Here is a 14,825-nt window from a genome sequence, read left to right as displayed (position 1 = left end):
CAGGGGTCGGTGGCAGCTCCTGCAGCTGCAGAGCCCCTCAGGCGCTCCCGGGGCAGCACCGCCCCGACAGCCCGGGAAGGGTGGCACGGACAGCCCGGGAAGGGTGGCACGGACAGCCCGGGGAGGGTGGCACGGACAGCCCGGGGAGGGTGGCACGGACACCCCATCACGTCCCGCGGGGACCGGCCGCGTCCGCCCGCCCCGAGCCCGCTCCCTGCAGGGACCCACCGAGCGCGGGGCTGTGCCCGCCGCGCAGCCCCGGCCGCCCCCGCCCTCACCTCCTTCTTCACGTTCCACAGCAGCTTCTCCTTCGCGGCGTCCGCAGAGCCGCTCATGGTGGCGGCTCCGGCCTCAGCGCGGGCGGCGACACCGGCCCGGGCCCGCCGCCATCTTCACCGCGGCCTGACGTCACCGGGGGCGGGGCCGCGCCGCACGGCCGCGGGGGGGCGCTGAGCGACGGGCGGGACCGCGTGAGGGGACCCGGGATGGAGAGATCCCGGGATGGGAATGATCCGAGGGATGGGAGAGATCCGAGGGATGGGAATGATCCGAGGGATGGGTGAGATCCAAGGGATGGGAATGATCCGAGGGATGGGTGAGATCCCGGGATGGAATGATCCGAGGGATGGAGAGATCCCGGGATGGAATGATCCGAGGGATGGGTGAGATCCCGGGATGGAATGATCCGAGGGATGGAGAGATCCCGGGATGGAATGATCCGAGGGATGGAGAGATCCCGGGATGGAATGATCCGAGGGATGGAGAGATCCCGGGATGGAATGATCCGAGGGATGGAGAGATCCCGGGATGGAATGATCCGAGGGATGGAATGATCCGAGGGATGGGAATGATCCAAGGGATGGGTGAGATCCGAGGGATGGGAGAGATCCCGGGATGGAATGATCCAAGGGATGGGTGAGATCCGAGGGATGGGAGAGATCCCGGGATGGAATGATCCAAGGGATGGGTGAGATCCGAGGGATGGGAGAGATCCCGGGATGGAATGATCCAAGGGATGGGTGAGATCCGAGGGATGGGAGAGATCCAAAGGATGGGTGAGATCCAAGGGATGGGAATGATCCAAGGGATGGGAATGATCCAAGGGATGGGAATGATCCAAGGGATGGGAGAGATCCAAGGGATGAGGGAGATCCAAGGGATGAGGGAGATCCAAGGGATGGGAGAGAGATCCCAGGATGGGAGTGATCCCAGGGCACGGGAGCTATTCCCCGGGACACAGATCCACCCTGGCCCGTCCCTGTCCTGTAATCCCAGCCTGGAGCTGATCACAGCACCTGGACACACACAGGTGTCCCTGTGATCCCACAGCACTTTTGTGCTTTAGGAATCCCAAGTCACAGGCGGGGATCAAATCACAGAAGACAAAATATAACACTTTATTAAAAATTAGTGTTCCATTTCCATTTAATGCACTGATAAAACACTTTAATCAACACCTAATTAATTACTGCATTAACTAAGAAATTTATCAGTAAGACTGACCCTAAAAAAGTTAGACATAAAAATAAAACAAAGACTGATGCTTTAAGAAAACAACTCGATCACAGAATGTCAGTTTAAACAAGATCAGCAGTCATACTTGCTGTACTCTGGATACAAAATATTATAGAAATCCAAAAGAATCCTTTACTACTATTAAACAAATTAATACAACATCCCTCTGAGGTAGGGGAGGGTCTTTTCACCACTTTATTAGATGAGGAGAAATTACACATATACAGAAAACACATCCTGCCGTGTGTGCCCGAGGCAGTGACAGAGCTGGAGTGGGACTGGTGCCCACTCCCCTCCCACAGACACCTCGGCTCTGCCAACAGCACCGGGGGTGGAATTTGGCTGAGAAGGTCGAATGCCAAGGATTGTCAGAAGATACAATCCAGTTGTGTAGGGCAGGGCCTGCTGGGCCAGACCCATCCAGTTCAGCTCAGCTATGTTCATCAGGGTTGCCTCGAGGGAACTGGGTCTGAAAATTAAAAACCCCCAAGGGAAAAAAAATAAAATAAAAGTCAAACCAAGCCCACGGTAAGTACTGCCCATTCCAACACAGCTCTCAGTGACACCACTGGCCCCTGCAACGCCTTCCAGTCCCAGCCAGTTATTCTCCATTTTAACCAAGAACCGCAAAAGATAAAAGTCGCTGGAGTGGAACATCATGGCAGGATAAATGTCTGCTGTTCCAAAAACTAAATGTCAAGGTGAAGGTTAAGCAGTGAGCTTTGTCTCGGCGTTCATCAGCGGCTGGAGCTGCTGGCCTGCAGAGCTCTCCCCTCTAACACTGCTGCCTAATTAACCCCCATCCTGAATATCTGCTCCCCAGTCAGAGACCCCTTCCCTGGAGAAGGACCAAGGCTGTTGGCACTGCAGCCTTTAGCACAGGACTGGGCACAGATGGCAGGGAACAGTTTCCATTCATTGCCTCAGTCTGCCTGAGTGCTCAAAGGTTTGCTGAAATTCAGGAGTGAAGAGGACAGGGAGTCCTGGAAGAATGCCAGCTCATGCAGTCAGAATTCACACCCTACAAATGAGGCAAAAAGGCCTCTCCTTCCTCCCAAAGGCTACCCCAAATTCCCAGGCACCTCATTAACACACCTATTGGTGATGGTCTACATGGGAAGCCACTACAAGTCTCAACTTGCAGACAAATGCATAAATTAGAAACCAGTATTGTCCTTCTTTGTCTCTCTAGAGCCAGCAGAGGACCCTCAGGCAGCACAGCCAGTGTTCCCTCGAGCAATGGGCAGCCACTGCAAACCCACCAATGCTGCCTTTAAACTGCATCATCCTGCTCAGTGCTGCTGCTTCTCCTTTACACCAGGTCGTAAAAACATGTTCTAGAACAACCAGAACGTTCCTCTCAAAATAATTCACAGCCTTCAGTCACAAAAAGGCTGATTAAGATGAGAATACAAAGCATGTGTGACATCACAGAATTATCAGAACCTGGTGGTCAGAGACACCACATCCCCAGGCCATGATTTTGGTGTGAGGAACACTCAGTAACACCCTGTGCTGGAGCAGTTCCAGACAAGCAGGACTCTCAAGAGAAACTACAGTGAAATGAAAAGGATATCTGCACATTTTTAAGCACACACATAACTGCTGACACTTCTTACTGAGATTCCACATTCCACAAACACCAAGAAGTTCCTTTGCACTTGGCAGAAGATTCTCACAACCCAGATGGTTCTCAAAACATTTTGTTTTCAAGGTTAATTTAATCTAAATTCAAATCAGAAATTAATACTACTTGTTTGCTATGGGAGACAGGGACAGAAAACCAACTAAACCAAAACACAAGCTTTTCTCTGCTTCTTACAGTGTAATAATTCACAAGTTGGATCCATTTCATTAATGACCCCTGGGAGCACAGAAAGCCTCTGGAGCAGCACATGGATCTGACACTCATTCTTTTTCACACCCTCCTTCCCATACCTGTCCTCCCCAGAGGAAATAAATGCAAATATGACATTTTTATGCTTATAACTTTTTTAACACAGTTTTGCAAGGCTACCAGCATCACTTAATCTGCTAACATTCACTATGATAGTAGCAAGAAAAAAATAATACAAATCATTTTCAAGAAACAAGTGCCACACATGGATTTTAAATGGCAGCAGCCTTTGTTACAAGATGAAAAAAGCACAAGGGAATAAACTGAACCTATTAAGTGCAGCACAAAGACTCCATCACTGCAGCCTTTGCTGGTGGCTTCAAATTAAATACCATCAGTGGAGGGAAAAAATTTTAAAAATCCACATCACACTCTAGCAGAATTAGAGAGAAATACCACAAAAATCTTCGTCAAAACTCATCTCAGCCGCTGTATTTTCCCTGGCACAACAGAATAACAGCTGGAAAACAAAAACTTACAGAGAGCAATACAAAAGAGAAGAGGTTATTAGAGTTTTCAAGAGGCCTTTCACGACAAGGCAGGTGCATCTCTGTGCAGTGCTGCTTCCTGAATGTGAGGAGAAAGAACTGAATCCTGCCATGTGTAGAGGCCTGGCCAGGCAAGAAAATCCTGAAACTCTATAGCCATTAGTGTTTTCTTATTAACCCCCAGCAATTCTGTTTTCAAAAACCTAAATGAGTGCAAAGAATCTTTTTGTTCCCTCCCCTGCTTCCAGTACTCCCAAACCATTTACATCTCAATCTCACTTATGACCTCACTGCATTAATTTGAGAATTTTTTCCTGTAGGTTTTTGCAGCAATTTTCTTTAAATCTTACAGGTGGATTTGGCACTGGTCAAAGCAGTTCAGGACCAACCCTCATGGAATCTGGAGCTTCCATGACCAAGTACAATATGGGAACACAAAAGCAGCATATCCAACATATCCACTGCTGCCAGTGGACAGCCAGCAGGAATAACCATTAATGACAGTGGAGAAACTGGAATATGCAACCCAGAGCTCAAACATACAAGCAAACATTTAAAAATACAGTAATGGCTTTTCATACTAAACTTGAGGCTGTTTCCAGAGACCCAATTTGCAGAGCAGACTTGACTCCAACCCCTGAAGTGCCCTGTACAATTAGCACCCAGCCAAGCACTCAGGATAAAAGTGAGTATTTCAGTTTAAAATCCACTATAAGCCACCTCTCTCTTGTGCCCAAGGCCCCTTGCAGTTTCATGCTAGAACAAGATTTTCATGGCTGTTCTTCTCTTTCCACTTCAAGTTCTATGCTCTAAAAGGGATTTAAAACACAGAACTTGAATTCACATGATGTAGCCTTATAAAACAGCTTAGCCTGTACCTCCCCAGCCACTGCAATTTTTCCCCTGCTGCAGGAGGAAACTAATGGAAGAGCGATTCCATGGATTGTCCTTGTTTATATAAACAGGATTTCACTGTCACAAGCCTCAACAAGGGCAACCCTACCACAATCTGCTCAAGTTTGCTGACTTGAAGCTTCTTCCCTCTCCATACCCATCTCTCCATCTCCCAGGACAAGTCATTACATACATATTTAAATTTTCAAAGACTTCTCATTTTTCACAAGGGGAGGTTGCTTGATGACTTGGCTCTTGTCACTTTGGGAGAGCTTGCCTTGGACTCGATGACTTTTAAAGGGAGCAGTCCTGGAACACAAACCTTTGCAGGTGTACTGAGGAAAGGGGTGGGAGAAAGCACACGTGCAGTGCACCTGACTGCTGGCAGCTGGCTGGCCAACCATTTCTCCTGGGGGCTATCACATGTAGTGTCTGCCAAGAGTAGCCACGTTCAAGTTCTCTCTTCAGTGTCTCGATTTAAAACCTGCACGTTCCATCACGCAGGGCCCTGAAGGGGCAGGGGTCTGGAGAAAGCTTTTCAAACCGCGCCACCTCACTGCTCGCAGAAGTGGGAAACCGGCGAGCTGTTAGAGAGGAAAGCAACCCCAAACTGAGAACCAGTGTTACAAATCTCACCCTCCCTGGCAGGCAGAGGGGACAGTCTGTAGGCAAAGCCCGTGGTGCAGAACTCACACCTCAGTTCTCCAAGCCCTCAGTGTTGCTCTGTGTGCACAAACGCCCATTGGCCCGTCCAGGGAGCCAAGACGCCAAACGAAGATCAGTCCCCAGAGCCCGAGTGATCCCTCCCTGCTGCCTGATCCTGCTCCAAGCACACCGAGCCCAGCCTGACCAAGGCTTGCCCTGGCCCAGCACTAGTGGCCGAGCTGGCGGTCGTCGTAGGTGCTGTATCTCTTCACGTGGATGCGGCGCACGCGGTCGCGCAGCTCGAAGCCCTCGTCGTCCTCGCTGTGCGACGCCTGGCTCCGGCTCCGGCTCGTGGCCTCCAGCAGGGAGTTATCAGGAACCCGGGGGGTTTCATACAGTAAGACATTTAGTGTTTCCTCATAAATCCGAGCCTCGGGGAATTCAACCTACAACAGACAGCACACGTCCTGTTCTGACCCGCCCAGGCCAACGGGACTGGAACACAAACCCGCACGTGAAGAGGCACTTGAGCCATAAAGAGACACATGGTACAAAGAGGGAAACAGAAATGAACAAAGCAGACTAATTCCTGGTAGAGGATCACTCCCACCACGAGGCCACCTCCCTCACCTCTTCTTTTAGATTGTTCTAGAAGGGAAAACAGTATCTCTGCTTCTTAACACTGAACCCTGGTCACCTTGCCCGCGCTAACAGAAATCAGAAGTTAACTCCTAAATTTAGGGAAACTCTGTGGATTCACCATGCTAGCCATTCACTTAAGAGCTGGACTTGATGATCCTTGTGGGTCCCTCCCAGCTCAGAACACTCTGTTTCTCCGGGATTCCGTGATTTCTGTCCCGTAACAGACAGGTGGGGGAGCTCCGTTACCTTGGTTTGCTTCTTCTCGGTGGCGTAGACGATGGAGGTGCAGCACACCTCGGCCAGCTTGCGGCCCTGCCCGTAGAAGGACCAGCAGCAGATCTCATCCCCGATCACGTCCTTGATGAACAGGACCCTGCCGTTGAACCGCAGAGAGAGCTTGTCAAACAGCTCGATGTTCTTCAGCAGGTTGTCATCTGAGTTACTGAAACACAGCACCAGAAGCAGGAAGAGGATTTTTCAACTGGCCATCTCTGCCCATTTTATACTCTGCTCCACCAGCTGTGAGTGCTGATCTAACTGCAGAATGCAAATAAGTAGTGACTCATTGTCATATGCTGCCAAGAAAAGAGGGGTAACAGCCCATTTCAGATACAAATACACTGCTCTGACCCCTGTGAGCAAACACACCAGCCTTCAGGGTCAAGCTATATAATTAATAACGGCAGCACAATGTCCCAAACAATTACATCAACTATTCACCACTCTCCTGACTGACACTCGAGGTGATCAAACCCCAGGCTCACTGCAGTTCTCTGGCTTGATCACAGCAAAAGCCCAGAGTCAGTGTGTGCTGGAAGAACACTGCTGTAAGCAAAAAACCCAAACCCCACCCAAACCAAAAGAAGCCAAGTTAGGTCATCCATCATCTTACTCCACTCCTATAGCCAAAGGGAAACTTTCACAATACAGCAGGGAAAACAACCAGACATACCTGGTGTAGGAGTATTTATTGTTGCTTCTATTATAAAGCAGCTTAACAACAGGCTGTTGGGAGAGAGAGAAAAGCAGAAAATGTAAGTTCTGTGTTTGGGTACAATTAGCATAACTTCATAGTTGCTGGGAGCAGTTACTTTCAGTGATGACTCTATCAGTCTCTCTTCCTCCTTCGGAGAGGTGATAATAGGGATGCTGCAGACTGGCTCATACAGGTCTTTCTTGTCCTGTTTCAAAAAAAGAAGAAAGAGGAAATAAGAGAGAAATGCTAAAGCTAACACTGCTGCTCCTGTCTCCTCCAGCCATGTTCTCAAATGCTGTGATGCACAGGAAAAAAAAAATCTCTGGGTTGCTATAGTAACCACATAGCTTACCTTGATCTGCAACCCAGAATCACAGCAGAGATTCCTTATCCCCAGAAGGCAGCAGTAATTGAAATACTGAGATGCAGGTGGATGTCCTCAGCTATAGCAAGGACAATCTCTAGTCATATTTGGTTTAAGTGGGTTTATTATTCCATCCTTTCTTGAAGAAAAAGATAGAGGGAGTTTGCACTAGTTTTAATCAACTCAAACCACTGCAGTACAGAACATCAGCCACTGAACACTTGGCAGAACAGGGTGTCACCAACACGGCTCAGCCCTTGGGACACAAAAGCCACAACCAAGTGTGTGCAGGACAAGCTGTGCCCTCGGATCCCTCTGGCAGCAAACTCAGAAAAGCTCCATAGCTAACATGGAAGCCTCAGAACATTCTGTTTGTAGAAGCCAGGTTTTGAATTCTAAGCCAGAAGGAAAACTGTCAGTGTGGCTTTGCACTTCTTTCAGTGACACCGGCAGTGTGCTGAACCCAGTATGGGAGGTGTTCAGTAGTTACTGAATTATGTCCTGCAAGAAACATTCATTTCACAATTTTAAGACTAAATTATATATACTGTCTCTGGGCTAAGCTTATTAAAAAGTTGGAGGTTCAAATCCATTCTGCCTATAATTATTATCTAATTAGAAGTGATGTAACTTGGAGGAAATTTAGACAAATGTCATCTGTTGTAGTTTGAGTTAAATGGGCAGGATTTTCAGCGATGACTGTTTCACACCCCCAGGTAACTCAGAGCTGGATCAGGGGAAGGCTGTCCCTGGAGTCTCGGGACCTGCTGGAAAGGTGGGGCCCTGGAGTGGAGCATCCCGAGAATTCAGGAGACAGGGATAGGATCTCTCTGTCCTGGGGGACAGGAGCTGAAGAGCAGGCACGAGCCAGAGCTGCCCTCTCTGCAGCTGGTGCTCTGCCAGCCAGAGCATCGTGGACTCTGCCAGGTGCTCAGCCAGACCCACACCAGCCCTCCAGGGTGTGTTTTAACCTGAGGGGAGGGGGGTGCCTGGGTAATATTTTCTGCTCTTTTATTTCACACCAGAGGAAATATCTTACACATCTCAGACTTGCTGCCATCTCTGAGGCCACAAAATAATCTCTAAAGTTATCTTAACTACATTTTATAGGCAAATCACCCACAAAACACTTCACAGGCTACTTCTGTTCTTACCTGCAAGGCTGCTTGGCACATGTCCACTAAGCCCTGGATGAGATAGTATTTGGCTTCTGCCATCAACTCTTTGATCTCCTGCCTGTGCTTTGGAAGTGCAATTGTGTCATCTCGCAGGTAGTTTAAAATTGTTCCAAAGTGCTTCCCACAACGGTCTATAAGGATCCAGCCTGAAAAACAACCAACACATTTCAGTCACCTCAACACTAGAGGTAAGAAAAAGCTCCTTGCAGAGCTTAAATAAGCCTCAGGTTTCCTGAAACCACAAAGAACACTTCTCCCATTTCCCCCAGTAGAAGTCTCTACTGACTGTGAGCAAACTGAAGCTTGTTCCAGAACAGAACCTGACAGTGGGACCCCTTTGGTACTGTCTGGATGTTCCCACTGCTTTCCAGCATCCCAAAAGCAAAGCCTCGAGATAAAAATACTCAGTTTCCAGCACAAGACACAAAGCTTGCTGCAGGAACCGACCTGCAGTGCTGCACTGTGCTGCTGGACAGGCAGAAACTGCACACCAAGGAAGGACCAGAGGAGAGAATTCACAAATGTTTGTAACAAGTAGATTCGAGATAAGTTCTGTGGCCTAACAAGGAGGATTTGGCACTTTTCCAAACACATCTTCTGCTGCTGTTTGTTGTTAAAGAGAGAGAAGTGTCCTGAAGATGCTAAAAGGCAGACCAGCCCAGAAAACACAGTGTAGGAAAAAAGCTGTTCTGGTCCCCAAAGAGGAGCAAAGAACACGACAGACACATCAGGAGGGAGCACGGAGGGGATGCAGCACAGGAAACAGTAGCAGACAGACAGTTCTTGCAATTTTACATCCCTGAAGTCACATTCCCCAGGAAACAGGATGTCTGACTGCTGCCAAACGCAGAATGCACGCAGGCAGAGGACTTAATGCAGTGCCAAACCCTTTCCCATCATGTGGAAAGCAGATAAAAAAAGTGTTATTTTGGGATCTAGGTACAGAAAACAACCTAGGAAAGTAAGCTAAACCCCTGCTGGATTCTCACAGCTCCAACTGGAGAATATGACCCCTGTTTTCCATTCAGGCTGAGGCTCTTATACAAAACTGCTTGTTCTGCTCTCTATAATGTATCTGGGACCTGTGATGCCAATATCCTGTGTCCAGCTGGAGGTGACACACTGCCTGACTGACCCCCAAACACCGTCACAGCACCATGAGCCACGAGTGAGACATGCTGCTGGCAGGAGGAAAAAAGGAATTTTCAACACAGCAAGCCAGGTTATTCTGAGCCTTAAAGCTGAAAACTGACATCCCTCCCCATGTGCGCAGTTTGAATGATGCCACTGACAGAAATGACAACCCACAGACTGTCTGTTCGGTGTTTACAACACCACCACCAATCTGCTCAGACGCTGTGAGGGCAGGAAAGAGGCCCAGTCCTTCCCTGGTTAATTTTGGTAACAAAAGAGCACATTTCTATAAAGCCAGAGGACTGCTGGCATCAATGGGAGCTGGCTGCCTAGTGTTCCAAGTCATTTTTGGAACACATCTTTCCCTACATCCTAAACAGAGTGTAGTCAAGATATTTTAAAAACCACCACCAAAACCCAGTTGTTCTACAAAACTGTCAACAGCAGCAGCCCCTCCCTTACCTTCCTTGTCCGTGAGCACCTCCATCCTGCCGCTGAACATGGCCTTGAGCATGGTGTCGTGCCTGGTGAGCACCTGCACCGTGGTGTAGTACAGGGAGCCGCCCACGTTGAGCCGCACGTACTTGTTGCCCAGGCTGCCCCCCTTGAAGCTGCCAGCCTTGGGCTTGGGCCCCGTGCCGGGGCACAGGGCGAGGCACGTGTCCCCAGACATGTCCTTCTGGAGGTAGATGACGACCCTGCAGCGCGTGGGCCGGGCGGGCCCCGCCGTGGTGCTGCGGTCACGCGTGTCCCGGCGGGGACGGGCACGGAGCGCTCATCACCTGCGGGCAGAGCGGGCAGTCAGCGGGGTGGGCACAGAGCACTCATCACAGGGTGGGCACAGAGCACTCATCACAGGGTGGGCACAGAGCACTCATCACAGGGTGGGCACAGAGCACTCATCACCTGCGGGCAGAGCAGGCAGTCAGTGGGGTGGGCACAGAGCACTCATCACCTGTGGGCAGAGCAGGCAGTCAGTGGGGTGGGCACAGAGCACTCATCACCTGTGGGCAGAGCGGGCGGTCAGCACTGCCACAGGGTGGGCACAGAGCACTCATCACCTGTGGGCAGAGCGGGCGGTCAGTGGGGTGGGCACGGAGCACTCATCACAGGGTGGGCACAGAGCACTCATCACCTGCGGGCAGTCAGCGGGGTGGGCACACAACCCACGGGCACAGCCAGAGACTGCCGAGGACACAGCCACACACGCTGTGACAAAACAACATCGAGCCACTTTCCAGACAATTCCTGCAGTGACATAACCAGCCAAGTCATGGCTGTGCCACATTTCTGAGCCACGTGAAACTCCCCCGACTTCCTGCAACTTCCTCTTCACCAACACTGCAAACACCACACACCACTGGAGGCCAGGCCTAAACCCTGCTGGAATCCAGCTCCCCCCAGCTTCCCAAAAGAACACAACTCTCTGGGCAGAGCTGAAACGCTGGAAGAGCTTCCTGCCCCTCCTTCAGCTGGGCTGTGTGTGCATCTCCCTGAGCAGGGTTTGCTGATGTTGGTTTGACTTTTAACTGGAGACACAAATGTCTCTTCAAATGCCTCAACACTGAAAGGCTGGATCATTAACATTCCACTTCCCAGTAACTCCTTTCATTCAAAACTCTCCTTCCTCCATCCTGAAACCCTGAACAGTCAATGTAGTTTTAATTAAAAAAAAAAAAAAAATTAACACCACTCCCCATCAAGTACATCCACTCTCTGGAGTACCTGCCTCAAATAAACAGCCAGCCACATATCACCTCTTCCTCTCCCCAGTCTCACATTTACCTTCTCATCCACAATAAGCTCAAAATGGAAACAAATAAAAGAATGAAACTCTGCCAGGCCACACCTGAAGTTCTCTAACCAGAAAAGTGCAAATACAAGTTTCTCACCTATCTTTCCGCTAGTACTTATTGTCTCAAAAGGTTTTTGCTGTTGCTTTTCTTTGGTTTTTTTTTCTGTTGTTTTTTCTTTATTGTTTTTTCTTAAACTCTTTCAGACTACAAATACCTCCCTCTCTCTGTTCTGTGCTTATGGCACATGAGTGACCTTTATAAACAAATACACCACCTGTTAACTTCCACCTCAGCTTTCAACAGAGAAAAGCCCCACAACCACCCATCAGTACAGTTAATTACCTGGCAGCTACAATAGTGTCTTAAAACTGCCCGAGACTGGAAGAACTGCTGCACTTAGACCTAAAACACAACGTTATTCCGCAGTTCCTAATTAATAACTCCCTTATTACAACTAAGCAAACGCTACAAGTGATGTCTGTTAGTGAGCTGTGGGGCCTTGGCTGCGAACAGCCGCGAGACCTTTCATTACCCGCTCGGACACGACGGAAAGCTCCCCACGTCCCTCCCTCCTTTTAAAAACCACCCTTGGTTTTTAAAACAGGGAACAGGGAACAGCCCCCGCTCGGCACCGCCGGGAGAGGAACACCCCGAACCCGGCTGGGCACAGCGGGGCCGCTCGCACCGGGGCCGCTCACCCGCCCGGCCGGGCGGGGAACACGGCAGGGCCCGGCAGCGGGAGCCCGGCCCGGCCCCGGCCCCAGCCCGGCCCCCGCACCCGCACCCGCACCCGCACCCGCACCCGCACCCGCACCCGCACCCGCCCCTCAGCCCCGGCCCCGCGCTCACCCCGCGGCCGCCCCTCAGCCCCGGCCCGGCCGAGCCCCGTCCCGCCCCGGGAAGCGCCGGCCCGGAAGCGCTTCCGCGGCTCCCGGCGGGCCCCGCGCGGCGGAGGCGGGGCCGGGCCGGGGTGGTGGAGGGTCTGTCCTGAGGAGCTGTCCTGAGGAGCTGCCCTGAGCTGTCCTGGGCCGCTCGGAGGGGCCGGGAGGTGTCGGGAGGTGTCGGGAGGACCGTCCTGGGCCGCTCGGAGGGGCCGCGCCCGGCGGTGCGGGGCTCGGGCCGCTCGGCCCCGATGGCGCAGGCGGCGCTGGGCTCGGCGGGGCTGCACTTCGACGAGCTGAACAAGCTGCGGGTGCTGGAGCCCGAGGTGGCGGCGCAGACGGCGCAGCTCCGCGAGGAGTGTCGGGCCTTCGTGGACAGTGAGTCCCGCACGGCCCCCGGGCCCTCCAGGGCTTCCCTCTTCTCTTGCCCCTTTTATCTGACCCCGAGGAAAATCTTAAAACGTGGCTGTTTACAGTAAACTCTATAAACATAAAGCTGCATCTAAAAGCTATACCACGAAGCAGGAGCGTTGCTCCTCTTTAGGGCTGTTGTGGGTATCACTTGCCAATCTCTTCTTCTTTGCAGAAACAGCAGAATTTCAGAAAATAGTGGGCAGCTTGATCGAGCTCGTTGACCAACTGGCCAAAGCTGCAGAAAGTGAGAAGATGAAGGTACTGTGCAGTCAGTTCCTGGGTTCTCGTGTGCTCTGCCCTGTGTAAAAAACCAGCTCTGTCCCTCCCTCCCTTTACAGCAGAAGCAGCGTTTCCCTGTCAGCGTCCTGCTGGCATTCCCGTGGGACTAACTGGGCCTTTTTAGTTGACATTAATGTCTAGAAGCCTGTGACATTGTCACATTACTCCTGCATGTCACAGTTCTGCTCTTCCTGCTTGTCAATATTTCTGCACTTAAACAGAACCTGTATTTTTAAATCGCTCCTTTTACTGGTAGAACTTAGTCCTCAGGAGGCAGGAGAAGCCTCTGGTAGCCAGAGCTTGTCTGGACCAGTGCCCCTGTGTGTCCAGAGGAGTCAGGGACTTTGTTCCCTGTGTCTGAGGGAGGCCCCAAAGGCCTCACCTGCCCAGGATCACAGTGTCACCCTCCCTTATTGCTGGCACGGCTGAAACACCTCAGAATCAACCTGCTGGGAGGGAAAGGAGCTAAAAAAATTAACAAAACCCCCTCAGCACATCCCACCCTGTCCTGCCAGGCCATCGGGGCACGGAACCTGCTGAAGTCGATCGCAAAGCAGAGAGAGGCTCAGGAGCAGCAGCTCCAGGCTTTGATAGCCGAGAAAAAGATGCAGCTGGAAAGGTGAGGTTTGTGCTCAGCACTGTGGGGAGCTGTGCAGGCTGGGAGGGCTCAGGGCTGACCCAGGGCTGACCCCCGTGGGACCCTCAGTTGGTTCAGACAGTCCCACCTGCAGCGAAGGTGTGTCCTGCCCAGAGCACGCCTGGAAATGTGCCACAGGCCTGGACTCACCTTCAGGCCCTGCAGGGAACCAAAGCAGGTTCCTCCCTGGGGCCTTGGGGGCTGAACAAGGGGAGGCAGCACGAGGTGGGCAGTGCAGAACCCAGCACATCTGTAACAGCCTTGTGTCTGGCTGCTGAAGGGCCTTGAGAGCTGCACAGTGTGACAGTGCAGCTGCTGCTTCCAGTGACAGGTCACACAGGTAGCCCAGCTGCCCTCCCACAGCCTGGGGGGCTGCACTGACCCCCCTCCCACAGCCTGGGGGGCTGCACTGACCCCCCTCCCACAGCCTGGGGGGCTGCACTGACCCCCCTCCCACAGCCTGGGGGGCTGCACTGACCCCCCTCCCACAGCCTGGGGGGCTGCACTGACCCCCCTCCCACAGCCTGGGGGGCTGCACTGACCCCCCTCCCACAGCTGGGGGCCTTTGACCATTTTTCTCTTGCAGGTACCGGATCGAGTACGAGACTCTTTGCAAAATCGAAGCGGACCAGAATGAATTCATTGACCAGTTCATTTTCCAGAAATAGAGGATTTTAAGATAAAAACCAGCTCACTTGGAAACTTGACCATTCCAGAATCTTGAGAATTTCAGAAATATGCAATTTCCACTGTGCAGGAGTGCAGATGGTTTGTGCAATGAGGGGCTTTACCTTGGTGTGAATGTCCCAGCCGTGGCAATAAGGAGGGCTGACAGCTCACAGCTGCACACACTGCTCTGGCCTTTGATTTTATACCAGTTTTGTACAGTCAGTAGTTCAAATTCAAATTACAGTTGAATTAATGCTACTGGTGCTCTGTTGTGTCTCTTTTTGAACTTTACAGCTCTTTCAAAGAAATTGGGAAATAAATTATTGTTCTCAGACTTTCTGGCTGTACCAGAAGTAGTTGCTCCTGCTCTGTTATTTTTCAGCTTAAAGCTTTACAACTCCCTGGGCACTCTGAGT

At 51.3% G+C, this 14,825-nt stretch overlaps 3 protein-coding genes across 12 annotated transcripts in view; 1 reads left to right on the top strand and 2 right to left on the bottom strand.

Annotated features, from left to right (window-relative positions):
• SGSM2 (small G protein signaling modulator 2) overlaps positions 1–417 on the bottom strand; it is a 41,204-nt gene extending 40,787 nt beyond the window's left edge. For 7 of the 10 annotated variants that reach the window (XM_064678168.1, XM_064678172.1, XM_064678170.1 and 4 more), the window contains exon 1: positions 279–417. In XM_064678168.1, coding sequence (XP_064534238.1) covers positions 279–335 — 57 coding nt within the window. In that variant the 5' untranslated portion in view covers positions 336–417. The remainder of the gene's footprint in view (positions 1–278) is intronic. The other 3 variants (XM_064678174.1, XM_064678175.1, XM_064678177.1) reach the window with 1 other exon arrangement.
• A 956-nt stretch (positions 418–1,373) lies between these two features.
• On the bottom strand, positions 1,374–12,461 carry TNFAIP1 (TNF alpha induced protein 1). The gene is made up of 7 exons (XM_064678158.1): positions 12,379–12,461; positions 10,196–10,515; positions 8,576–8,745; positions 7,173–7,262; positions 7,034–7,086; positions 6,328–6,523; positions 1,374–5,885 (listed from the first exon to the last, which is right to left on the bottom strand). Exons 2-7 carry the CDS (start codon positions 10,404–10,406, stop codon positions 5,667–5,669), a joined length of 939 nt encoding a protein of 312 aa, XP_064534228.1. The 5' UTR covers positions 10,407–10,515; positions 12,379–12,461; the 3' UTR covers positions 1,374–5,666.
• IFT20 (intraflagellar transport 20) lies at positions 12,443–14,756 on the top strand. The gene is made up of 5 exons (XM_064678160.1): positions 12,443–12,524; positions 12,601–12,788; positions 12,997–13,082; positions 13,619–13,722; positions 14,327–14,756. The coding sequence occupies exons 2-5, from the start codon at positions 12,662–12,664 to the stop codon at positions 14,406–14,408; spliced, it is 399 nt and encodes a 132-aa protein (XP_064534230.1). The 5' UTR covers positions 12,443–12,524; positions 12,601–12,661; the 3' UTR covers positions 14,409–14,756.
• Positions 14,757–14,825: the final 69 nt, after the last annotated feature.

Source organism: Pseudopipra pipra, chromosome 21, assembly GCF_036250125.1.
Source record: "Pseudopipra pipra isolate bDixPip1 chromosome 21, bDixPip1.hap1, whole genome shotgun sequence".
Lineage (NCBI taxonomy): Eukaryota > Metazoa > Chordata > Aves > Passeriformes > Pipridae > Pseudopipra > Pseudopipra pipra.
The sequence above is the reverse complement of the archived record's forward strand: the minus strand, read 5'-3'. Positions and strand labels throughout refer to the sequence as shown.

Coding starts and splice junctions, on each gene's coding strand:
- TNFAIP1 (XM_064678158.1), bottom strand. CDS start 10,406: ATGTCTGGGGACACGTGCCTCGCCCTGTGCCCCGGCACGGGGCCCAAG. Junction 7,263..8,575: donor TGTGCCAAGCAGCCTTGCAG/GTAAGAACAGAA, acceptor TTTTTGAAACAG/GACAAGAAAGACCTGTATGA. Junction 5,886..6,327: donor CCGAGAAGAAGCAAACCAAG/GTAACGGAGCTC, acceptor TGTCTGTTGTAG/GTTGAATTCCCCGAGGCTCG.
- IFT20 (XM_064678160.1), top strand. CDS start 12,662: ATGGCGCAGGCGGCGCTGGGCTCGGCGGGGCTGCACTTCGACGAGCTG. Junction 12,789..12,996: donor GTGTCGGGCCTTCGTGGACA/GTGAGTCCCGCA, acceptor TCTTCTTTGCAG/AAACAGCAGAATTTCAGAAA. Junction 13,723..14,326: donor AAAAAGATGCAGCTGGAAAG/GTGAGGTTTGTG, acceptor TTTCTCTTGCAG/GTACCGGATCGAGTACGAGA.